Raw genomic sequence first — 26,395 nt, forward strand, 5'->3', positions numbered from 1 at the left:
GTTTTTAAACAGGTTATATTAACGCTTTCACCGGCTTCTGCTACCTCGTGCATTTAGGTCCAGTCTAAGTGACTGGTCGTTTCTGCCTTAACTGTAGAGTCTGATTGTGAGACAGGTGATACTGGAACTGGGTGGGGAAATTGGGGAAGAACAAGGTATAACTATGTTGCAACGTTATTTGCCCAGCGTGTGATATCTAGGAATAGGCTAATATGCATACCCTATGTTAGAGCTTTGCCTGATATTATATGTGTCTATGTTATCAATTACTTGTTACGATTACCCAACACTTAGTGCAGTCGATTGTCGTGGGTGCTCGTGGCCACCTTCTCTTTAGGATATATATGTGAGTTTTTTTTATTTCACTTCGATGCGTATGCCAACTAGCCCATCTTTTATTGAACACCTCTGCTGTGCCTGTCAATCTGTACGCCATGCCTTCATAATCAGCCGCAGTATCAATCCTACCCCACACTTCTGTCAGAGAGGGGGCGCTTTTCTCTTTCCAATGGTTGGCTATACTAGATTTTGTTGCTAACAGTAGATGGATGATGACATGGTTGTCATTATTTAGAAGTAATTCCGGGGCGAGGTGAAGTAGATAGCATTCAGGTGTGAATGGTATCGAGCGTGGTGTAAGGAAACTTATGGCTTTTCTTATCGATTGCCACAGTCCACTCAGTTGTGGGCAGTCCCAAAATATGTGCCTCATGGTCCCCTCGTGGAGGGAGCACCTCCAACATAAGCTTGGAGCCGATGGGTACATGACGGCCACTTTGGTGGGTACTAAGTACCACCTCATCAATATTTTACTGTACGCTTCCCAATGGGCCAAGTTATGGGATACCTTTCTTGTGTTTTGGATCGCTTGCAACCACAAGGGGGCAGGGATAGTGATGTTTAATTCTGCCTCCCATAGGTCCATGTATTTGTGCTTACATAAAGGGTCTACTGCGTTCAGTGCCATGTAACATAGAGATAACGGTTTTAGGTGTGGGCGTTTACCTATACAGTGAAGTCCAAAACTAGTCAATTGTGCTTCCTCGCAATGTTGGACCTGTAGGGAATGGAGGATGTGTTTGGTTCTGAGGTATTGGAAAACGTCTCTAGAGGAGAGCAGATATTCCTCTTGGAGTATTGGGAATGTTTTCAAACCTCCCTCTGAGTATAACTGTGAAATTGAATGAATGCACTGTTGTCGCCAAGGTGCCATATTGATGTCTTCTGCTAAGTCAGAGATGGTTTGTATTGGGGCAAAAAACAGTGTGTTATTTGTGCCTGTGAGTGACCTCACCCATTTCCTCCAACTATGTATTAAGAATTTAGTGCATGCCATGGGTCCGTGTTTTTTAGGGTCCCAAGACGTGAATGATCTCAGCATAGAGGTGATTGTGAGTGGTCTCACGCATGCGTTTTCCAGGGGGGCCCAAATTTGGAGGTCCGTTTGCGCTAAAGCGTTCAACCCTTGTGCCAAGACTGCCGCCCTGTAATACGCTCTAACGTTCGGGATACCTAGCCCGCCCTTTGATGGGTGCAACCATGTAATGTGTCTTGCTATTCTTGGGTTTTTTTTTTTTCCATATGTATGCATTGAACATATTTTGGAACCTGTGGAGTAGTTTGTTACTTAGAGGAATGGGTACGGTACGGAACAAGTATAGGACATGGGGCAAAGCCATCATTTTTTACAACATTCACTCTCCCTAGCCATGATACTTCTAGGCTCTGCCAACCGTCGAGTTGTGCTTGGAGCTTGTGCGTTAAGGGGATGTGGTTGTGCGTGATCAAGTGGTTGTTGGATTTGGTTAAATTGATACCCAAGTATTTTATGGAAGACTTCCTCCAATCAAAGGGGTGTTGTGCAGTAAGGGTTTGGAGCATGTTCATTGTGATGCCTATAGGTAATGCTTGTGTCTTCTTGAGGTTGTTTTCATAAAATGATATCTTTCCGTAATGTAGGAGGAGGTTCATCAGGTTCGGGATGGAGTGGGTGGGATTGGTGAGTAAGAGGAGTATGTCATCCGCGAATAAGGCCAGTTTGTGGGTCCCTGCCGGAGTATTTAATCCTTCGATGCCCTGATGTTTTTTAATGTGAAGGATGAGGGGTTCTAAACATAGTATAAACAAGAGTGGGGATAATGGGCAGCCCTGGCGAGTACCATTGCTGATAAGGAACTTATCAGATATGAAGCCAGAGTTAAAGATTCTCGCCGCTGGGGATTGATATAGGGCCATAATTCCCCTCAATGTTTGTGGAGAGAATCCCATTTTCAGTAGCGTAGCTGACATGTACTCCCAGTTCAGGCGGTCAAATGCCTTTTCGGTATCGAGCGCCAGAACTATGCCTGTCTGTTTGCTGATGCGTGCCCATTGGATTAGGTTAATAAAGTGCCTGGTGTTATCCCCTGCTTGTCTGTTCGGGACGAACCCTGCCTGTTCTTTGGAAACTAACGCTGTAATATGGGATTTTATTCTAAGGGCCCAGAGTTTCGCGTATAATTTGATGTCAGCGTTTAGCAACGATATGGGTCTTAAATTTTCGCAGTGGGTGGGAGGTTTGCCTGGTTTGGGCAGAGTGACTATGTGTGCCTCTAACATTTCTGTTGGGAGAGTGCCCGACTCTTTTATGGAGTTAAATAGTTTAGTGAGGTGAGGGGTTAGGAGTGCCTCTAGTTTATAATAATAGTAGTTAGAGAACCCGTCGGGGCCCGGGGCTTTGTGCTTAGGTAAGGAAAGGATGGTTTCGCGAATTTCATCTTCTATGAACGGGGTATCTAGCTGTGTATTTGCATGGTGAGTTAGCCGCGGTAGTGGAATACTCTCTAAGAAGGCCTCAATATCTTTAGTGTTTGGCTGCGGTACCGTAGGATCGTCATTAAGGTTGTAGAGACGATCGTAGAAACTTGCTAATTCGTTGACAATGGACAATGGGTTATATAATTTGCCTTTCGTGGGGGATATGATGTAGGGGATTTTGGTTTGCAGTTGTTTAAATTTGAGTTTATTAGCTAACATTTTACCTGCTTTGTTCCCTTGTGTGTAATATTTGAGTTTGAGGGCTCTCATCCATCTTTCGGTGGTCTGGAGCTCTAGCACTCGCATTTCCTTTTGCACCTCGCTTATGCGCTGACTCATAGATTTGCAGGGGTTGGATTTATTACGTGTTTCTAGGGCATCTAATTCTTCTTTCAGGTCCCTCTTGGTGTCCAGTGTGTGTTTTTTTTACGTTTGGAACCTTCCCTGATGAATATACCACGCATGACCGCTTTATGTGCGACCCAGGTGGTTTGGATGGGGGTGGGGTCTAATGCGTTATACGTGAAATAGTCGGATCTAAAGGTGATCGTCATTGGGGCATGGTCCGACCAGGTCCTCTGGCCTATGTGTACTTCCTCTATATTAGTTAGCGTGGCTTTGTCGACCAGACAGAGGTCTATCCTGGAATAAGTTCTATGCACCTGCGAGAAATAGGTATAGTCCCTCTCTCTCGGGTACACAGATCTCCAAGCATCGTAAAGATTGTTATTGAAAAGAATTTTGCCTAATTCCTTGCCATTGGAAACCGCGAGTGATGTCGGGAATTTGTTGTGTTCCCTCTTTATATCCAAAGAAGGGTCTAAGGCACAATTGAAGTCGCCACAGATAATTACATGGCCTGTGCGGAATTTGTCTATCAATTTTACGGATCTGCGAATAAAAGTAGTTTGGGCCTCGTTTGGGACGTATAAAGAAACAATCGTGATTAGCATGCCATTCAGGTTGCCCACAAGGATTAGTAGTCTACCCAGAGTATCCTCATGTCGTTTGGTTTCTTGAAATACCCAATCCTTGTGAAAGAGGATGGCAACCCCCTTGGATTTGTGAGGGGAGTACGAGTGGAATATTTGGGGGTAGTGAATGGATCTTAATTGGGGAGGGTTGCGAATACAGAAATGCGTCTCTTGGAGACACACGACAGCGGCTTTTGAATTATGCATAGCCTGGACGGCCATACGCCGTTTGTGTGGACTATTTAGCCCCTTCACATTGAGAGAGTATATTTTAAATGTGGCTACCGCCATATTAGCGTGTGAGTAGGGGGACGCCTATGTGGTGTAGGCCAGCTTGACTCGTATTGTCGATGTGAAGGGTTGACAGTGAGCCGACCTGAGGAGTTGTAATGTGGATTACAGTGTCTGTGGTGTGTGATACCTTGTCTACCTAGAGACCGTTTCTCTCCTCCACTTAAGTATCTCATGATCGATAGTACCAGGTGGTTGTGCGTAGGGCAGGTCCTGAATATTCGAGACAGATAGCAACGTATACCTTCAAAGGTCGACATAAAATATAACATTTTAAAACAGAAAAACACACATAAACCAGGGGGGGAGAACAGAGGACGTCCTGCAGAGCGCGCAGGGACATAAGCTGCCTCATATGGGAGACTGTTGTCTCTCAGGAATTGGGCAGAGGGGGTGTGGAGGTCTCAGCCAACATCAGCCGATGCTAGTGGTTTAGCTTTTGAGTCAGTTTCAAGGAGTCTTAAGTGCACCATACATGCTCAGTTCCATTCCAGTTACCCTTTGTTTTTTTTTGTTGTGTTTTTTTTTGTTAGTTTTTTTGAGATGGAGATATATATATGTAAAGAACAAAGCCTCTCGGTATGCTGGGGCTATTGAAATTCCCAAAGGAACCAAAGTGATAGCGTATACTACTGGTGGTAGCTTATCCTGGCCTGGCCACCTGCGTCACCACTAGCGGGATTTGTTTTTGCAAGGTACAGCAGAGGCTTCCCAGTGACTATTAACATTATACAACTTATCATGACAGCCTGTGTGGGACAGTGCACGAAGTAACAACGTGGTGTATATAAGGGCTATTAAACATTCTACCTGGGTTTTCAAGCATATCTAGGCCCATTACATTTGAGAGGTACTGCCCTTCGTGCACGTCGCCATGAGTACTGTACCTAGCCATTAGGACACGTGCTATTATTATGCAGGAGCAGAACAACTAAAACATCCCCCAGTGGTGCAATCATGCGTACCACCAGTAGCGACATATTGGTTGTTGTAAATAAGCATCTAGCCACAATGTGGAATATACAGCATAAGCAGGGCCGGATTAACATAGGGGCTGATGGAGCTGCAGCTCCAGGCCCAGGCCCATGGAATAGGCCCATTTAAAAAAAAAAATAAAAAAAAAAATGTTTTTTTCTTTTTTTTTTTTTACACACACTACTCTTAGGTTTGCCACCTGACTGGTATTTTACTGGCACAGCCAGTATTTGAGGCTGCCTGGCCATGCCAGTATTGCAGTAATATCGGCAATACAATTGCAGGTATTTTTCTCAGAATAAATGGAGATTACTCTGCAATACCAGCACCGGCCACTAGGGGTCACTGTGTGTGGAGAGAGGCAGGGATAGGAAATTAAAGCATATCCCTGCCTCTCTCTACTACTCACTGATCTGTGGGGGAGCAGCAACACAGCACAGAGTCCAGACAGCAGCTCTACAGCTCAGGTAAGTGAGGGATGGGGGGAAAGGCAGCAGGGACACATGGGGACACTGAGACACTAGGGGACACATGGGGACACTGAGACACTAGGGGACACATGTGGACACTGAGACACTAGGGGACACATGTGGACACTGAGACACTAGGGGACACATGGGGACACTGAGACACTAGGGGACACAGACACTAGGGGACACATGGGGACACAGACACTAGGACACACTGAGACACTAGGACACATGGGGACACAGACACTGGGAGACCTGGAAACACTGAGACTTGGGGACACTGGAAAACATGGGGGCACTGAGACACTAGGGGACACTGGGACACATGAGGATGCTGAGACAAATGGGGACGCTGTGAGACATAGGGACATTGGGAGACACTGAGACATTGGACACGGAGACAATATGTCCCCGCGTCTCTCAGTGTCCCCATGTCTCACTGTGTCCCCAGTATCCTAGTGACATGGGGACACACTGAGACATGGGGACACTGGGAGACTGGGTGACATGGGGACACTGACACTGTGATACACTGGGTGACTTGCGAGACTGAGACACTGGGAGCAATCCATCTATACAGCAGAATCAAACTGTGAGTAGTTTCTTGGTGATTTTACAGAATTTTCTCTGATGTCACTCCTTGTGATTATACAAATGATTAAGGCTGGTATTTTTTTTTTTCAAGAAAGGTGGCAACCCTAACTACTCTTCACATACTCTTGCTTAAAGGACCACTCTAGGCACCCAGACCACTTCAGCTTAATGAAGTGGTCTGGGTGCCAGGTCCAGCTAGGGTTAACTAATTGTTTTATAAACATAGCAGTTTCAGAGAAACTGCTATGTTTATCAATTAGTTAAGCCTTCCCCCTAATTCTCTAGTGGCTGTCTCACTGACAGCCGCTAGAGGCGCTTGCGTGATTCTCACTGTGAAAATCACAGTGAGAGCACGCAAGCGTCCATAGGAAAGCATTATGAATGCTTTCCTATGTGACCGGCTGAATGCGCGCGCAGCTCTTGCCGCGCGTGCGCATTCAGCCGACGGGGAGGAACGGAGGCGGAGAGGAGGAGGAGAGCTCCCCGCCCAGTGCTGGAAAAAGGTAAGTTTTTACCCCTTTCCCCTTTCCAGAGCCGGGCGGGAGGGGGTCCCTGAGGGTGGGGGCACCCTCAGGGCACTCTAGTGCCAGGAAAACGAGTATGCTTTCCTGGCACTAGAGTGGTCCTTTAAAGGAGCACTATAGGGTCAGGAACACAATCATGTATTTCTGACCCTATTAAGTTAAAACCACCACCCTGGCCCCTTCTTGGCTCCCTAAGTATAGTAAAATATGCTGCTGGCTCTGCCTCTGAACTGACTGTCTGCTGACATCATCAGAAGTGGTGGTCTGAGCAAATTACAATACTTCCCCATAGGATTGGCTGATACTGTCAACTAGGCAGATCAGGGGCAGAGCCAGCACAAGCTCAACATAGCCCTGTCCAATCAGCATCTCCTCATAAAGATAAATTGAATCAATGCATATCTATGAGGAAAGTTCAGTGTCTGCATGCAGAGGGTGGAGACACTGAATGTCAGTGCTGCACACTAGGCAGCACTGCCACTGGAAGCACCTCTAACAGCCATCTAAGGAGTGGCCAGTGGAGTTATTTTCTCTGAAAAGACAGTGTTTATTGCAAAAGGCCTGAATGGAATGATTCTACTTACCAGAACAAATACAATAAGCTGTAGTTGTTCTGGTGACTATAGTGTCCTTTTAAGTTTGGAAGCTTAAGAGGGATGTATGGGAACAAAACTTGTGTGGACTGGCTGACAACAAAATGAGTTTAGGTAATGCAGACGTTGGTCTCTCTAACACTGTGGCATGTCCCCTTTCTTTTACACTTACTACATACACATTTTCACTGTCCCAGACTATATACCAGGAACTTCTGCCTGCTAGTAAGAAGATAAGGAGAGAAGTGGACCAGTGAGTGCTAGGGGACAGTCCTTAGAAAGCATGGAGTGAGCGCGTCATTAGATGCATTTATGTCAAGCTCAGGGTGCTGCCTGCATAGTATGCCCTTAGTTGGACAGCCTGCAGGATTGGCGGGCAGCCTGACATGCATTCATGCCAGGCTGTCCTTCAAATTCTTTGGACAGTCCTGCCCCATTTTTGGGCATGTTCTCCCCCTTTGGCAGGTCTGGTCACGTGATTCGCACCAGTGGCCCACCCTTTTACCCCGCCCATTGCCTTCCTGCTTCACTGGACACTGCTGTTAGGGGTTATGGATTTACTTGAAAGATGAAAGCATAAATTAGAGAGAGATTAGCATAGAGTATGTGTTTTCTTATAGCTGCATCCTATGAGTTTCCCTCCAGCACCATCTCCATCAGATACATGACGCTTGGGAGGTATGACTGATTTAGTGTTTTTGGTTGATAAAATTCCGTAATTAGGCCCATCATAATTGTCAGCACCAGGCCCAGTGTGCTCTTAATCCGGCCCTGAGCATAAGTACATGCGCGGTTAAAGCCCTATGGTAAACAGTGCGCACACATAATTAATTAATACTTAAGTGTCCGAAGTAACTCTGGGTTAGCATGATAGTGCTAGCCCATTTGGGGAAGCGGTGATTTCGGAGGTGATCCCACCATTGCCCATTCAGCATTTAGTTTCTTCGGTTGCGGCGTCTGGGGAGAGCTTCGACCTAAGTTATGATGTAGGCCCCACTCTTTAATTTTTGCCATACCGACTTCAGGTTCCAGGAATACTTCAGTTTTTCCCCTGTGCCACACCAGTAGTTTGGTCGGGTACCCCCACCGGTAAGATATTTGGTGGTTGCGGAGAGTCTTGGTGACGTTGATGAACTCTCGTCTTCTTGCCATAGTAGTTGCGGACAGGTCGGCATATATGCTGATCTCCTGGTATGGATTAGGCAGACGTTCTAATTTCCTCGTGGTAGACAGTATCGCTTCCTTTTCCTTATAATAGTGGAAGCGTGCTATTACATCTTTAGGGGTGTCCAGCGTGAACCTCGCCGGTCTAGGTAGCCTATGCACCCTGTCAAAGGTCCAAGAGGCAGCAGCGAGATGCGGTACCAGAGCGGTGCATAGGGTCTGCAAGTACTGTGGCAGGGCCTCTGCTGATACCGTGTCAGCTATTCCGGTAAAGCGGAGATTATTTCTGCGCGATCTGTCTTCCATATCCGCCATTTTCATCCTTAAAGTCGCCTGTTCGTCTTCTAATCTCTGCAATTGATCCACCATATCATTATGGGCAGTACAGATTTACTCAGTTTTGGTTTCTAGGCGGCATGTGCGCTCACCCAAATCTTGGACGTCTTTTCGAATTTCTTTGGTGCATTGTTTGAAATCCGCCCTAAGGGAGTCTTTTAAAGCCTGCAGCATTGTGTGAAGGCTGTGATTGGTGACAAGATCGTCACCTTGAAAGGTCTGTGCTGACTCTTCGTCTGTGCCTGGGTCGGCGGATTGTGCAGCGATGCCGTCGCCATCTTGCTTTTGCCGCGGGCGATCTTTCTTATTATTGCGGATCGATTACGCTAGTTTGAGCTGTTTGGAGGGTGCCATGGAGGTTAGGGAGGTACCTGCCTTCGATAGATGCTGGTTCTGTGCGGTGTCGGCTCGGTAACAGTTGCTGCTGGATCGGCGGATCACGGAGCTCGCCTAACTTGCGGCTACTCCATGCGGTCGTCGGCCACACCCCCCTTAATGAAATACTGAGGAGTAACATTGCCACTTTAATTGTGCAGTTTATTAAAATGGGCTGGAAATGTATCTTCAGAACTTGACCAAGAGTTTGTTTTGCAAAAAGTAAGGATTTAGTAGAAGTGAAATCCATGTATTATTTTTTTCTGGTTCTTATGCACCAAGGACTAGCAGATAATGACTTCTAGTGATGGGAATCCAATTACATCACAATGAGAGCAGTGAAAATAACCTTTAATTGGCAGATTCACATAATTACTAAATTCTTAAACAGCTTTTGTTTTACATTTAATTATAGGGACCATGGTCCAGTAATCTATTTTTTTTTTTTCTGTGCTGTGTTACAATGTTCTTTGGTTCTACCTGCTTTAATCTTTGTCCAGCTACTGTTTTGGGATGAAAGTATTAGAAAATGTTATTAAATACCCACAATGTACCCTTTTATGGCAGGGGAAGGTATTAGTTTAATTAGACCTAATCTCCCATTTTCATCCGTCGGATGATGAAGCGTGTAGCCAACAGCAAAGAGCCTGTGAAAAACAGACAATATATTGAAAACAAATGGAAAATTAGATTCCTGATTTATCTTTTATTCAAGTAAATTCTGGAATAAATGACAGATCTCACTAAATCACAGTCCCTTTATAGCATATCACATTCGTTCTGCTTGTGGTGGAACCCTGACTTTCTTTTGAGACGTGTCTGCAGCCAGTTGTAAATCAAGTAATTCTTGTGAGATGCGCAATCGGGTTATACACTAAACTGGAGATTTTATTAAAGACACGGAGGCTCATATTATGCATAACTCTTTCTTTATTTCCTCAGCAGCAAAGATAGAGGAATATAAATATTGTCAAAAAATGAAAGAAAAACTGTATAGGCATAACGGGTAGCCAATCACATGGTAGAGGAAGTGGCTATATAAGTCCTGTGTCTCCCACAATCCCCCTCTTTCTTTGCTGCTTCCTCAGACAGATAAGTGTTTTTTGTTTCTCTCTGACTCAAATTTGATGAACGTTTATTTGTATGATATTTCATTGTATACTATTTATGTTTGTTCAGTTTTACCTGTTACCACTAGCGTTCCCCCTGGGACCCCTTAGTGCTTTTCCCCCCTACCCGGGGATTTCTATAACCTGCCTTTCTCTCCTCCTCGTGCTCCCGCACGACTCCCGGCTCTGTGCTTTTGCCGCAACCGCTCTGTTGTCGGCCGCGGCTGCGCACGCATCCCTCCCCGCTCGCGGGCGGGCTCGGCGGATCGGGTGCACGAGCCCCTTCCCCCGCCGGGTGCCCGGTCGCGTGCGCCTTCCCTCACGTGCGGCGGCCATCTTGGGCGGACCTCGATCCTTCCCCTGTGCTGCCGTGCGGTCACCTTTGCTTTGCCGTGTCCCCTGGGAACGCTAGACGGTCTGTGTGTTTCGCTTTCTGTGGGTTACTCAACCCTTTGCTCTCCTTCATCCACCTTAGTGTCATTTAGCAGTCTATTTTCTTTAATTGCCCACTGCAGCTTTACATCATGCAGGATAGGGAGGATGGGCCTGCGGGTCCCCCTGGGGACTTCCACTCAGGCAGTGCTGAGGGTGCTATGGTCTCCCAGGAATTTCAGGCCATGCTGGAAGCCACTATGGCCTCCTCCATTCAGAAGGCTATTGCCTCGGCCATGGGAGCTGTGACTACTTCTTTTTCACAATCAATGCACTCCCTGGTTTTGCCTGCTCTGGCCTCCCCCGCCCCTACGGGCGTGGGGTCCCCCTCCCCTGCTCAGACTGTGCCTGGAGCCCGTAAGGCAAAGGCCAAGTCCAAACACGTCGGCTCCCACTCCTCGATGCAGGTTCTACCTGCCATGACTGACACGCTTGAGGCGGTCACAGATGGCGCGCACCCCACGCGCAAAAGAGCCCCTGGCCGGGCTAAAAAGGCTAGATTATGGAAACGGGCTAGAGCCCTTGATGATGGGTCGGATACCGACCGGAGTGTGGAGGAGGAATCCGACTATATGGAGTATGACTCCTTTGGTGATGATGATGTATCTGGCGAGGATTTGCCCCTTACGGGCGTTAACCCATCAGAGTCCTCCGCCAAGGCCCAGGGTCCAGTTTTAGGCCCCTCCGGGGATGACAACACTATTCTTGATCCTCAGGGTAACCCCCTGTTCGACCCAGACGACCTACGTCACCCCCGGTCCGCTGAATGGGTCCCCCCGGATCATATTGCCCAGTATGTGGCCAAACGTATCCGCACACCCCTTTCCAAAGAAGGCCGCAATAAGCTGCGGGCCGAATGCCCTCGCCCTTCTCTCCCGGGCGCTGCGGGTAAAACACCGGATATTGACCCACAGATTGCCCAGTTCCGGGGTAAGTCGGGCTGGAAGCCCAAAAAGGGTCTTGACAATTCCCTGAAGGGATGCCAGGACAAGATCCTGGACACACTGGGGCCCCTCTCGAAGCTCTATGAGCTTCTGGATACTGCTAAAACTGGGGATTCAGTTTTGGACGTGGACGTGGCCATTGGTTGGGTCCAACGGGCCATATGCTTGCTGGGGAACGCCAATACGGCGATATCTACAGAAAGACGTAAGGCGATATTATTAAAAATCGACCCTAAACTGGCCACTATGACAGTGGCGGAGCCTGACCCGACAGAAGAGGGTTTACTGTTTGGTACCTCCTTCGTTAAAGACATGGGGTCGTATGTCAAGACCTTCACGGCGATTGACAAGGCGCAGGCGAGCATGAAACGTGTGTTCGCGCCTAAGGTTTTTGGAGGGGCCGGGCGTAGCAGGAACCGTCCACCCGGCCGGGGTTTCCGAGGCGCATTTCGCGCTACCAGAGGTTCCTTTTTTCCCTCCCGGGGATTTCAGGACCAAAGAACCCCTCCCTTCTTCCCAGCCAGAGGTCGAGCTTGGGGCTCCAGATACCCCCGCAGCGGTGCCACCAGCAGACGTCCTTACGGTGAGTACCCTTTCTTTCCCTCCCGTTCAGGTAGCGGGGAGGCTGGCCTTATTTTACCGAGAGTGGGCGAAGCTCACCTCGGATGCTTGGGTTCTGCAGTGTGTAAGGGGGTATCGCCTAGATTTTGTTTCAGTGCCTGTCCAGTTTTATTCCCCCAGAGAACTGTCCCTTCCACGGGAACAAGACGAGATGATCTCCGCGGAGGTCGGAGAGATGCTCTCCAAGGGCGCTATAGAGGAACTGCCGTTCGCCGCCGAGGGCTTTACGAGCAATCTGTTCCTAGTGCCCAAGAAAGGAGGCGGAGTTCGCCCTGTAATAAATCTTCGTCCCCTCAACGCCTTCCTGCGTTACCAACACTTCCAGATGGAAGGTATACACTGCCTCAGGGACCTTCTGCGCCAGTCGGACTGGCTTGCCAAACTAGACCTGAAGGACGCTTACTTCACGGTCCCCATTGCTCTAGAATTCAGAGATTATCTCCATTTCACATGGCACGGGCGGCGTTGGCGTTTCACCTGCCTGCCTTTCGGTCTCTCTTCGGCCCCCTGGTGCTTCACCAAGCTTCTGAAGCCTGTGGTGGCGTTCCTCCGTACCCGAGGGGTTCGCCTCATTGTTTACCTGGACGACATTCTGATTTTGTCCCAATCGAAGGAGGATCTCCTTCTACACCTGGAATGGACTACCACCCTGCTACAGAAGTTGGGTTTTCTGATCAACTGGGACAAATCGGTCCTGGATCCCGCCCAGTCCATAGAGTTCCTGGGGTTCAGAGTGGACTCCGTCCAACAGTTCCTGTTTCTACCAAGTTCCAAAGTGAAAGCCATTCAGAAGGAGATTCGAAGAGCTCTGCGTGTCGCAGACTTGTCCATCAGACAGCTGGCGAGAGTAATTGGCCTTCTCGCGGCCTCTATTCAGGCGATCTTCCCGGGCCCACTACACTACCGGGCCCTCCAGCGACTCAAGGGGTCACACCTTCGGTCAGGTCACTCCTACGAGTCTCGGATACGCTTGGACGCAGAGTCCAGAGACGAGTTGGTGTGGTGGTTAGCACACATGGAGGCGTGGAATGGGAGAGCCATCTTCGGCTCCATCCCGGACGTGGTGATCGAATCAGATGCCAGCTTGCACGGCTGGGGTGCTCGTTGTGGCGACGTTTCCACAGGAGGCAGATGGTCCGACGTGGAGAAATCGTTGCACATCAACTGCCTGGAACTCCTGGCTGGAGCTTTCGCGATCCGCAGCCTTACCCCAGGACGGGCGAATTGCTGCGTTCTCCTCAAGATGGACAACGTATCAGCGGTCCGCTACATAAACCATCTGGGGGGTACGAAGTCCAAGATGTTGGCAATTCTGGCGAAAGACTTCTGGCAATACTGCCTCTTCAACAACGTCTCGGTAACAGCGGAACACATCCCGGGACTAGACAATTCGGGAGTGGATTGGAATTCCAGACACTTAAGAGACTCTGGAGATTGGCGTCTACACACTTCGGTGTTCCAGAGCCTGGACATGTTGTGGGGAAAGTTCCAGATGGATCTGTTCGCATCTCGTCTGAACACTCAGCTACCGAAGTTCTTCAGCTGGAGGCCGGATCCGGCAGCGGTGGCGACCGATGCCTTCCTTCAAGAATGGCCACGGGGTCTGCTATACGCATTCCCTCCATTCAACATGATGGCGCGCACGATCTCGAAACTGGTTCGCCACGACTGTTGTGTAGCACTAATCACCCCGCTTTGGAGATCTCGACCATGGTTTCCCCGCTTGATGGAGTTGTCGATCGATTATCCTCGGTTGATTCCAATCTTCCAGGACCTCCTTCTAGACCCGGATGGGAACCCACACGAGCTAGTATTACAACACCAGCTACCCCTGATAGCGTGGTTCCTTTCAGGGGACCTTGGATTGTCCCAGACGTTCCGCAGACAACTCTCCTACTCCTCGATAACGCTTGGGCCCCAGGCACTCGAACTGCCTATCGAGCTTCATGGAGATCGTGGTCTGGTTGGTGCTTGGAACGGGCAGTGGATCCCGTATCTGCCCCTTTGCCTTTGATCCTAGAATTCCTCACGTCCCTGTTTGACTCAGGCAAGGCGTACCGCACGATTAACCTCTCCCGCTCGGCTATCTCGGCCGGACACAGGGGTTTGGATGGTTCCCCTGTCGGCAGGCATCCTTTTGTATGTCGTCTTCTCAAGGGTATCCGCCTTGCTCGTCCTCCTCGGCCTCGCTTTTCTGCCTTTTGGGACGTTAACATGATGTTGCAGTTCCTCTCCTCATGGTACCCTAATCAGGAGCTGACTTTGAAACGTCTGTCATCCAAGTTGGTGATGTTACTCTGTTTGATCTCTTGCAAGAGGGTCTCTGACGTCAGGGCCATGGATTGGGACGCCATTGCATTCACCCCAGAAGGTGTTACTTTTGATATATCCAGGAGGACTAAATCTGCATCCAAGTCTTTTTCGTATCCCAGGTTTCCTGGCTGTCCGGCGCTCTGTCCGGTGGATTGCCTCAGAGTTTATCTGGATGTCACGAGTTCCCTTCGCTCTGCCGATCTACACGATTTGTTCATATCTTTCAAGTCGCCTCATCGACCGGTTTCTACACCTACCCTGGCACGTTGGATGCGTGAACTATTATCCTCTGCGGGTATAGACACCTCTGTGTTTACGCCCCATTCTGTACGGGGAGCGATGGCTTCTAAAGCCTCCTCAGTCGGATGTCGTCTGGAGGATATCATGCGGGCGGCAGATTGGTCCAGAGAATCGACTTTTAGAGATTTCTATTTCAGACCTATTGAACACATCGCATCTCGAATAGTTGCACAGCTTTGAACTTGCATAATATGAGCCTCCGTGTCTTTAATAAAATTCCCAGATTTTACTAGTAACATGACGTAAAGTCATGATTTTATTAAAGACACGGAGGCGAGTATTATTCCCTCCCGCCCTCCCGGTGTGGAATGGGGATACGAGATGCTTGAGACTCTACGGGTTTTTCCTGTTCAATAGGTATGTATTGATTATATATGTTTATTTATATGATTGGATGGTTTGGTACGTCTTATTATGTTCACTAATTATTTATCTTTTGTATTTCAGAATCCAGTTTCTTGTTTGTGACTCCTTATGATGCTGTTTGGTAAGTCTACAGTTTTGAGTCTGGAAATTACCATATTTCTCTGTCTTTTTTAGCTTGATGTTGTCACATTGTTCCTGTTTCCTGTGCTCATCAAGTAGGACATCGTTTCTTCTTACCTGGTCTTCGGTTTTCGCAAGAAAGAGGGGGATTGTGGGAGACACAGGACTTATATAGCCACTTCCTCTACCATGTGATTGGCTACCCGTTATGCCTATACAGTTTTTCTTTCATTTTTTGACAATATTTATATTCCTCTATCTTTGCTGCTGAGGAAATAAAGAAAGAGTTATGCATAATACTCGCCTCCGTGTCTTTAATAAAATCATGACTTTACGTCATGTTACTAGTAAAATCTGGGAATTGTGGAGAATTGACAATGGAATTGCACATTTTAAAGCCATATTAGCCAGGCTGAAAAATAGCTCTGTTGAAATTTTGTTTTTCCATTTGAGCTATTTCAGCCTAAAAGTTGTATTTCCTGCAGTTCCTGCCTGAATGAATAACCAAACACTTTTGTAAAAAAAAATTTTATGGAGAGAAATCCATATTTGCTTTATAGATGGAGGTTACAGTGTTGCTTCTTCCAGATGGTATTGATTAGAATTTATTACAGATTGTTTTAATTCGTACAATTCTTAAAGTGAATCTGTCACGACAGGTTAGCTTTTACATAATATAGCGCCAAATGCATGGAATACATCATATCACATAGGGGCATTATGTATTCAGTGTAAAATTTAGAGATATTCACCATGCTTGCGCCTCTCAACTATCGCAATTTCTGCAGCACCGTACCAATTTCAGGGTCCTGTTGCGCTGTCCCGACTTTTCCTGGCGTCCCCAAAAAGCGTAGTGCAAACACATCATTAGATCAGTTTGCTCTACACTCAGGACTTTGCGTTGTTCTTTCCTCTCCTTAGTGGACATACTGGATGCTACAATTTCCAATCACCCACAAATCTTGCTAGCAAATCTTATGTTCTTTCAAAAGAGCATAAGTTGTAGGTTACATGAGAAGTACCCTATGAAGAACATTGTATGGTGGATTTTATTACCCATTTTTATGGTGCATTGTCTGCGGTTATCCTGGCAAGTATCCCTGGAGTTTATACCAGAGCAATCACCTAAAATCAACAAGCCAACACTGTCAAATTTTAAAATAAACACAATAATGCAGTGGTGATCCAATATGGCCTCTAAATCTGAGTGGTCTAATTTTTATGAAGATGAAAAAATATATTCCGTTTGCAGTCTAAAGCTGCAATACCAAATAGGTCAGCACGGTACAATTCCGCTAGCATTCTCGCTGCATTTGGCAGACACCAGCAGGGCTGTAAAAGAGGACAATAAAATAAAATGTGCCTCCGTCTTGGAGCTGCCTTCTGGGAAACCTTTCACATGATGCATTCATAGACCTGGAAGCAAACTGAAATATCAAAGCCTGGATTTATGGCAGTGGTTTTTAAGTAGATAATGTATTGGCCATAAATGTAAATATAGATTTCTGAACATGTTAATTTTGAAAAAAATAATTAGGGCAGCTCGATACACACCATATACATTTAATGATTGCAATTGCTATAGCTAACTTTACATGTAAATGTAATTTGTAATGTTATTATAAGAGTGCAGCATTATTATGCCACGTTAAACAAATTAGATGTTTTGAATAGCGCCACTAATTGTTATGGTTTGGTAGTAGGTTCAGGAGGACCTTTGGTTGAGGGGAGGGGGTACCTGCTTTGAAGACAATTTCCACTGCTACGTATATCTCACACACACACACACACACTTTGTCGCTTGGCTGGGAAACATGATCCTTAGTGCAACTATATTTTGAAAACTGTATCACCGGCATTGTGCTCAGTGCTGTAGTTAAGCAACCGTAAGCGTCCGTGTATCATCAGTCACTTAAAAAAAGCAAGCATGTCAAACTCAAAGTCTAGCACGGGCCAAATAAACCAGGTTTAAGTTTATGTGGGCCGCAAAAAAAACCCTTTTCGTAGAACCGTAGGTTTATTTTAAAAAGTACAGTATAAAAAACACCCCAGCATCCCCTTCTACTAAATCCCAGCACCCCGTCTAGCCAACAAGCAGACTCCACTCACAATGCCGCTGCCAGTATGCGACTCCGGCGTCCGGCCTCTGGTATACCCCAAATGGTGCAATCTGCACACTGTGCCAAAGCGCTACTTCCTGAAACCCTGTGAAGGATGGAGCACGTCGATGTCACGTTGGAATGCCTCCAGGTACTCCACTGTCCAGCTGCGGCCATCAAAACACTGGCCGACACACACTCACTGACAGACACACACACATTTACACATTCTTGCACACACTCACATAATTCCCTGGGGTCCAGTGGGGATCTTCTATCTGGAGATCTCCTTCCTGCACCCGGCATCACTACAGACGGGGCGGGAGCAGTGAGGAGCAGGAAGACTGAGCTCCCTCGCCACCAGCATCCTGCTTCCTCTCTGGCCGTGAACATTTTAGCAGAGTAGGTACCTGCAATGTGGAGAAAGCTGGTGCCTACTCTGCGTTAACACCAAGCATGTGCTCCCCGAGCCTCAAAGATGTTCATTGTGGGCCGTGAGTTTGACATGCTTGCTTTAAAGCAACACCATTTCAACATTACTCTTATGGGGTTTTCCTCTAAAGATTGGATTTTGTCTGTATGGACAAACTCTAGTGAAATCAACAAATCCCGACTGCAATAGCAATTTAGTCAGAATTTGTTTGGCCCAAGCGAATCTGCAGCAATCGCCTGGATGCATTTGGTGTCTGGATTAAAATCTGTTCTTTTGCATCAGAGTCCTAGGGGGTTGCAAATCCCTAACCACAGGGGCGGGGGGACACAAGCCCAGGGACGTTTTAGCCGCGAGGCAAACAAGGCATTTGCCTTGGGCGGCATTTTCCAGGGGGCGGCAAAAAAAGCCTTGCGGCTAACTGACATGCCAGTCGGGCTGCTGGGCTGGTTGCAGGGCGGGCGGCTGCGAGGGAGAGCTCCCCCTGAGCTGTCTGCGCGTCATATTCCGGCTCATAGCCTCACTCTGCGGCCGCCCGCCCAGCAGGCAGCCCCACTAGACCCCAGGGAGATAGAACCCCCCAGCATTCCCAAAGGTAAGGAGGCTGGGGGGGGGGGGGGGGTTAAAAAAAAGTGTTAATGTGAGTGAGTGTGTCTGTTAGTGGGTGTGTGTTTGCCAGTCTGTGTGTCTGTTAGTGGGTGTGTGTGTGTCTGTATGTTAGTGTGTGAGTGTAAGTGTGTCTGTTAGTGTGTGAGTGTGTTTCTGTTAGCTAATGTATGCGTATGTGTCAGTGAATGTGTGTGTGTGTGTTTTTAGAGGGCGGGGGGAAGGGTTGGGTGGGGGTGGCGGGGGGGGGGGGATTCCTGAGTTTTGTCCTGCTTAGGGCAGCACAAAACCAGGATACACCACTGGACACGCCACTATTTGAGGTGGTTGGTCATGGCATATCTACCCCCCACTCTTTTAAATATTTAGAAACCTACACTAGTTTCTCTTCCTTTAATATTATAATTAGACCCCCACATGCTGGCCACGGGTGGAGGCAGGGGAAAACAGTGATCTGTCTACCCCCTTTATTTTAATGTCCCCCCAACCAATGCCCCTCCTCGTATTTCACAGGCACCATCCCCACAGCATGGGGCCTTTTTAATGACTGGGCAATAATTGTTGCCCAGTCGCTAGCGTTAAACATTTAAGCATGCGGCAAGTGGGGGCATAGGGGTGTTCTAAACCTCCCTTATGGTAATGTGGGGGGTCTTATTGACCGCATAAGCTTTTTGTTTTTTTTTCTTTACCTTTTTACTGTGGCAGCTGGCTAGAGCACTGCTGAGGGTTATTTAACGATTTGTTCTCCAAAGAGTTTTTTTATTTATTTATTTTAATCCAGGCCTGAATTTGAAGCATTCAGACCATCAGGTGGTTGTCATCCAGCTGAAGACCATACCAAATTCAGGCTCGTTCTGAATGGCACCATTTACAGCAAAATGGAGTTTGGAGTTTAGTGAATTATCCATTAGTGACCGCAACATTCAAAAGCTGACATTTTTAGGTGACTTGCTAGAGAAAGGAGCGATTACCTTTTGGAGATGCAGACTTCTCACTCCCATGCTGGACCACCTGGACTCCTAGACACCTAGTCAGCTTAAACTAAGCAGGAGGAGGCAAAAAACAGTATACAAACACATTACATACAGCCAGCACACACCACACCAACACTTATGGCGTGCAGACTCTATATTGCGCAGTGGGTCAGAGGGTGAGACACTTAAGGTTATTCACTGAATGAAATCCTAATGGAAGAACCGAGGCAAAACGTAGTCTCCTTGCTCAATTCTCTTCCATTTAGGAGTCAAATCACTTTGTTTGTACAGCCCTAGTCACACCTACCTGCATGTGACTTGCACAGTCTTTCTAAACACTTCCTGTAAAGTGAGATCTAATGTTTATACTTCCTTTATTGCACAGGCTGTTTAGTTTAGAATGTATTATCAACTGCACTGCTAATATCTTGCTAGGCATTGCAGGAGCCTCCTGTGTGTAATTAAAGTTACATTTTGGAAGAGCAGGAGATAGATAATGCAGGCAGAATCAGTCACAGCCAGGGGAGGTGTGACTGGTCTGCTCAAACAGAAACAAAAGTGATTTAACTCCTAAATGGCAGACTATTGATCACTAACACTGCTGATGCATGATCAATACACCAAAACTACTTCATTAAGCCAAGTTGTTTTGATGCCTATAGTGTCCCTTTAATCTATTTAAGGGCAATTAATCTCTATTAATGATAGTTTGAGTTTTTTTAAATATCGCGGTGACAGTTGTGTATTATAGCACTGGTTCTGGGGTGGGAATTCACTGCATAGAGCCTGAGTTTATTGCCCAGCATCTTGTGCATCCTTAATAATGCTTCTGTTGGGAAAAGATGAATAATTCATTGTAAATGCATTCATTCCAGGAAACTACTTGTGTTCATGTTAAAAGCTTTTAAAAGTAGGGCATGTAAGCAGACTTGAAGATATTTCAGCACTGCAAAATGGATTACTTTTACATAAAAAAAGTACGTACTTGCATGATTTGTCGAATTAATGCAGTTTACAAATTTTTTTTAATTTAAATTCTACACTGGGTCAGTAAAACATTACTTTCAATGTGAAATTTCTATAAAAGATTTGTGTTAAGCAATTTATATCGCCTTATGCACTGAATATTTAAAGTGACTCTTTAATGAAGACCTTAACCTGCATGAAATCGCTCCAATATACATTGACTATAACATTTATCATAATGATACATAATGTATTCAGTGTACAATTTGGAGATTTCCTTGACTCTCCTCTGTTCCAGTTGCTCCATCCTAATGCTTCGCGTTTCTAACTCTTCATGTAACACCCACCTCCGGCCTGTCATCTGCTTTGTCTCCTGCCATCTTTGATTTTGCCCTGCCTGAGGACACATCCCCAAGCAGGGCAGACTTCCTCAGTCATTCAGTCACGTCACTAGAAGCACTAGCTACTAGGGAGTTTCCATAGCAACTGCAGCACATGCGCTATTGTTGCTATACTTGGAAAAGTAGAAGGACCTCATGTAGGAGGGGTCTTTTCTGCTTTTCCTTGTCCGTCAATGGCTCGGCCGAGGCATTTACTGAGAGCAGGGAGGAAAACCCAATTTTAAAATGGGTTTCTCTCTGAAACTATGCATTTGCTAGCAAAACTGCTTGCACAATGTATAGACAGAATCTTAGGTACTTTCAAAAGAGCACAAGTTGAAAAGGGACTACAGGTATCCTTTAATTGCTTTATGAGAGGCTAAATACATCCAAATACCATTGCCTACCACTGATGGCACAACCATTATGACCATTCCATGGAAAAGGGGCAGGAAATATTTGTAGAAGGGTTCTTCTTTTTTTCTGTCACTTGGCATCGATACTATACCATTGGCAGAGTTTTTGATACTGGAATCATTTCTGGTTGCTGTGAATTTGGCCCACTTTTATCTCCTTGTATTTAATTAATTTTTGTTCTCCCTCCTCTTTAATAAATATTTACAGCCATCCTTTCTTTCTGCGATGGTAAGTTGAGCACTTCTTATCTGTGAGGTGTCTCTGAACAATCTCTTTAGAGATATCGCTGCACAGCCCTCCTTGCAATGTTATTTTTTTTAAATCTTTATTTAGAGGACACGCATGTAGGAAGAAACATAATGCAATGTATTTTGTTTTTTTTTGTTTTTTGTTTTTTTTTTGCACTTCACTTTGGGTAAAAACATGGTGAAATCGGAATTTACAGCCAGCTTACTTACCTTTTTTTAAACAAATATATAAGTAATTAATTATAAAATAAAGCCTAAACTAACAGGAAGTATATTCAATTTGCTCTCAGTTCCATGTTTACCTTTTTACATCTCTCTCTTTTTAAGGCATGTTATAGCTTCTGCTTTTTCTGTAGAATTCTGTGAAATTATGAATAGGTCTGTAATCTGTATGGTCATAGGTCTAATGATGCTTGGCTATTAGGATGTAAATAAACTGTCCAAGTTTTTACTTGTAATTTCAGTAAAGTTTATTTAAAGCATGTAGTCTGGTAAAAGCCAGGGATGGGCTTATAATCTCATGTTTCATGGGACAAATAAAATAAAGGGAACACCTATAGCTTGTAAATTATTCATGCATTCTCCAATGATTTGAAGGCTTTTCATTCAAATAGTGTGCCTGTGGAATATACGTGACTTGGCAGCTAGTAGGTAATTAAGGTTTTTACAAAGCATGTGTTCACTACTAAGAACATGACCTTTTGTTTAAAGCGCCCAATGTTCATTTTGAGATGGTTTATGGTGTACCCAGAAAATTGTGTAAGGCTAGGCCAGTGTAAAGTAAAACATAGTAGTGAACCTAATCTATAGTACAAATCCTTCTAATCACTGGGCATTCAGGTTTTGTGAATTTTGTATTCCGTGCATAGACCCAGTGTCTTTGTGGTTTTATATCTGTATAGGATTTGGTTACTCAACTGTAAAATATTTCCAACAAATGTAAACTGAATTGTAATTCTATTAATTTCGAGTAGGGGTAGGCAACTTTTGTAGCACTGTGCTGAAATAACGCATTGACGCCACCTTAGGCTGCCAGTCCTAACTTTTAGTTTTTTAATTTTTCTATTTTTGATGTATGTAGGAGAGTTTGGTCCTGCTTTGTTTGGTTTTATATGTATATACCTAGGCTGTGTATGGTGTTGTGCATGTGTGCTGGCTGTGTGTGTGTGTGTGTGTGTGTGTGTGCACGCATTATGTAAGTTTGTGGTATGTCTGTGGATATTATTTGGTCCCTTACAGAATTATAATTAAACATTAGGTTGTTGTTTTTTTGGTTTTTTTTTTTTTTTTTATCCTCAGCGTTTCATTATTGGAACTTTTCTGATGTGTTGATAAAATAAATCTGCCTCTAGATTTTTTTTTTTAACACTGTATTGAGGTTTTTTTTTTGTTTGTTTTGTTATGAAGACTGCCCTTTATTATCTTAGTGAAGTAAATACTACAACATATATTACAACACTGTCACTTTACGATGCTGTAAACAGTGTTATCTGTGTTGCACAACCTGCAGTCAGCACTGTTACAAGACCTCTTTCTGCTCTGTGCAAAGTCAGTAGATGAGGAAATGTGGTTTGATGCATAGGAAGTGCTGAGAAGCAAGAAGAGTACTTTCAAAATAAGTCCCTCGTGGTAAATGTTTTATTTTTATTTCACCAATCTATGTTTGGATACAATTTCAGCTTTTTAAATGTTATCTCTCCCTATTTGAATATAATAGATTTTGGAACCCAAGCTATTGTTTATGGGGATGATTGTGACTTTATAGCCTGGATAGTCAGTGCTGGCCAGGTATGCTGCGGATGATTTAAAACTGTCCTTTCTTCAGCTTTTTAACTTCAGCATCTAAGGGCAAGTAAAAATCCTTCATCTTCAGTGGTCTTCATCAGGTCTGCCAGTGTGAATAAATGTTCATCTAGGACCCAGACCTAGTATAATACAAGGTTCTCTGCTTAGTCAGTTTTATTCAGTTTTTCTTTAGAGTGCAATGCTTTTTAATGTGTTGTTTTTTTTTTTTTTAAATTTGGCGGGGTGGAGGGTTTAATTGTATTTATTTTGTTAATTTTTGTTTTGCATTGTTTGTTTATACTCTGACTGCAAGGTTAGAAAAGCGCATGATTTTGGTCATTTTGCTCTGTGGAGTAGATGCTGCATGTTACAAATTCACATTTCCTTTTTGCTTTATTCATGATTTTTTTTGTGTGCCAGATATTTGGCTAACACATTGCTTTGCAAAAAGCGCTGAGCTTGCCGCTGGCCGTCAAAGATTAAATGGAGCAGCTATACTATTAATATCTTGCACGTGGAAAATGTAGTTTTGTATTTCGAGAAAGTAACGTTATCAGACTTTAATGTACTTGTAGATTCTAAACCCAATCTTTAGAATATTTTCCTTTCCTCTAAGGCTTCTCGTTGGTCTACATTATTTTTCACTCAATGTATGAGTGTGCGGTTATGCAAGTGCACAATTTTTGCTGGAACAGTATTTTTAATGTGGAAGGGTATATTATTCACTGGCATATGCCAGATGGGCAGAAAACCAGAGTTCATACCAAGCTTCCTGCTCTGGATATAATGTGGCAGCAAATGTTGGGGAGACTGAAGGCAAAACAGAGGCTATTTTTGTTGCAAAGTTCTAAATGTTGAAATGCATTCTATTGGTTTCCATAGTGATTGCTCTTTGCCTCAGAATAGCACTGGATTTTTTCCTTGATAAATATCTCCCTTTATTTTTAAAGGAATAGAAGCTGTGTGCCCCTTTACTCACACACAACATTAGATCCTTATCCTACAACCTTTATACATGCAGGAATTGTTAGGGGATCTATCAGTCTGTGTTTGCCCAGAATACAGACTTTGCAGAAGCTCAGACTGTTGTGAATAATCAGGGCAATACAAACTCTAATGTATATTTAACGTGCAATAAATGTGTTTACACATTAACTTGTGTTAATATTGTTGCTATAAATTAAGTGGTATAGGCTTGGCGTCAAGGTCATCAAAACATTAGGCTTGTATAGAGAAGGAATTTGGAAGTAGAATTTTTATTAAATTTATTATCAAGTTCTAAATGTAAAACCGATATAAGTAGTTGTCAGTGGTCGGGTTGAAATTGGGGCCTTTTGAAGTTGAATCTTTTCTTTTCCAAGTCATTAACTTTATGCTGTGAGTGTTCACAGATGTCAAAGAGTTAAATATTGGTTATACTTTATTTATTTTGAGAAAAATGTCTAAAAAGGAGTCTTTCCACTGCACATGCTCAGTTAGCACGTGTCTGTCATTGTGGATAATGCCCATTATAGTTAAATACCTGCACTAATCCCTTATGTTTTACTTTAAAAACTATATGTATAGAAATGACTGTCTGAAACAGAGCGTAAATACCAGGATCCGAACCCTGCCACGTCGGGGATTAGTATGTACCTTGCTTGGATCACGTGTGTGTGTGTTTTCCCAGAGATTAGGTGGATATAGAACTCTGCACTTCTCTGTAGCAAGTCTAATTTAGTGGCTGATCACATGACCTGCTTTGTGTTTAATCTTGTTTGTTTTGCTGTGCAAAATGAGACTCCTTGTTAACATAAAGGTGTATGAACACTGTACCCATGTATCACTATGTTGTCGTAATGTTAACTATAAAGTGAATGCATGCAAATTACTAATACAGTTTATAGTTAATTTGTACATTACTTTACAAACATATTCTATGTAATAATTTCTGACTGCTTTCTTGTGACATTTTCTTTCTTTCTGATAAATCGCCCTGATTCTGTAATGTTGGCCAGTGTTTAAGAGGAATTGTCATTTTGCAGGACTTTTAATATTTTGTTTGTTTTCTATATTTATATGTATTAGTAAGATGTGAAAAATGTAATTAAATCCATCATAACTCCCCGGCAGTCATTGTCGTAAGTGTTGTCCTTTGAACTCAATGTTGCTGTAATCCGAGACTGCACAACCTATAATATAGATATACAGCAAGTAGTAAAGTTTACAAAGAAACGTCATCAACTACAAAGGGGAATTGAAATTCGACAGAATGATTTGTATACAGAATCAGACAAATAAGATATTAATGAAGCCCATTTAGCAAAAAAGGATTTTACACATTTATTCTTATTAAGCGGAGGTTGAATTTTGTTTTAAATTGGACGTTGGCAATTGTGTGTATACCCTAATCTGAGAATTGTGTAGATTTTATATGTTTATAATTGCAAATTTCAGGTCAAAGTGGGCTTGTTGGGGAAAAGAATCACTTTGAGAATTCAGTTGTCAGTTTGTTCCAGTTTAATACTGGATATTTGTATAGTTTATATTTGTGTAACCTTTCATTCTGCTTTTTATTCCCTCCAGGTAAACCGAGGGAAGAAGGATGGCGAAGTGTCACTCGCAGACAAATTTCCAGTTGAAAAATAGTTGATAAGCTGTGCCAAAGAGACATTTTTTTAGTAAAACAGGTTTGGGTGTATGTGACGTTTTATAATCGTGAGCATCATGTCAAAGAAAAATCGAGCCAAAGGAGACAAGTGTGAAATGGAAATGGAGGCCTTTCAGGTAGCGAATGAAGAACTGAGGACAAAACTGACGCATATCCAAATAGAATATCAGCAGGAAAAAAACAAGGTAGGCAATGGGCATTATTTTACTTGTTGGTTTGTTTTAGGTCCACCAAAAGCACTGCAGAGCTTTCTTCGTGGGGGCACTAGCACTTTTGTTCCTGTTTCAATGTTCCCTCCATGGTCCTAGTGCCCTCATCATGGCACCAGCGCACCTAATGTTGGGCTTGTGCTATGGGACACCAGGGAACAAACCTGGAACGGAGGGAAAGGACCCTTAAATAGACTGTCATGCTGAATTCTGGACAATTGGGAGGCCTGCATACCTTTCCACTATCCCTGATTCTGAAAGTGATGCAGTAATAAGAATATCTAATGGTGCAAATATACTCTGTTTATGAAATCACAAATAAATGAGATTCATA

The 26,395-nt window shown here is 44.6% G+C and overlaps 1 protein-coding gene across 11 annotated transcripts in view; it reads left to right on the plus strand.

The window, feature by feature from the left end:
* Positions 1-26,395, plus strand: part of JAKMIP1 (janus kinase and microtubule interacting protein 1) — a 132,151-nt gene that overhangs the window by 14,462 nt on the left and 91,294 nt on the right. For 10 of the 11 annotated variants that reach the window (XM_063457757.1, XM_063457751.1, XM_063457754.1 and 7 more), the window contains exon 2: positions 25,768-26,037. In XM_063457757.1, coding sequence (XP_063313827.1) covers positions 25,909-26,037 — 129 coding nt within the window. In that variant the 5' untranslated portion in view covers positions 25,768-25,908. Of the gene's footprint in view, positions 1-23,282; positions 23,304-25,767; positions 26,038-26,395 lie in introns of those variants that run through there. The other variant, XM_063457753.1, reaches the window with a different exon arrangement.

This window comes from Pelobates fuscus, chromosome 6 (genome assembly GCF_036172605.1).
Source record: "Pelobates fuscus isolate aPelFus1 chromosome 6, aPelFus1.pri, whole genome shotgun sequence".
NCBI classification, from domain to species: domain Eukaryota; kingdom Metazoa; phylum Chordata; class Amphibia; order Anura; family Pelobatidae; genus Pelobates; species Pelobates fuscus.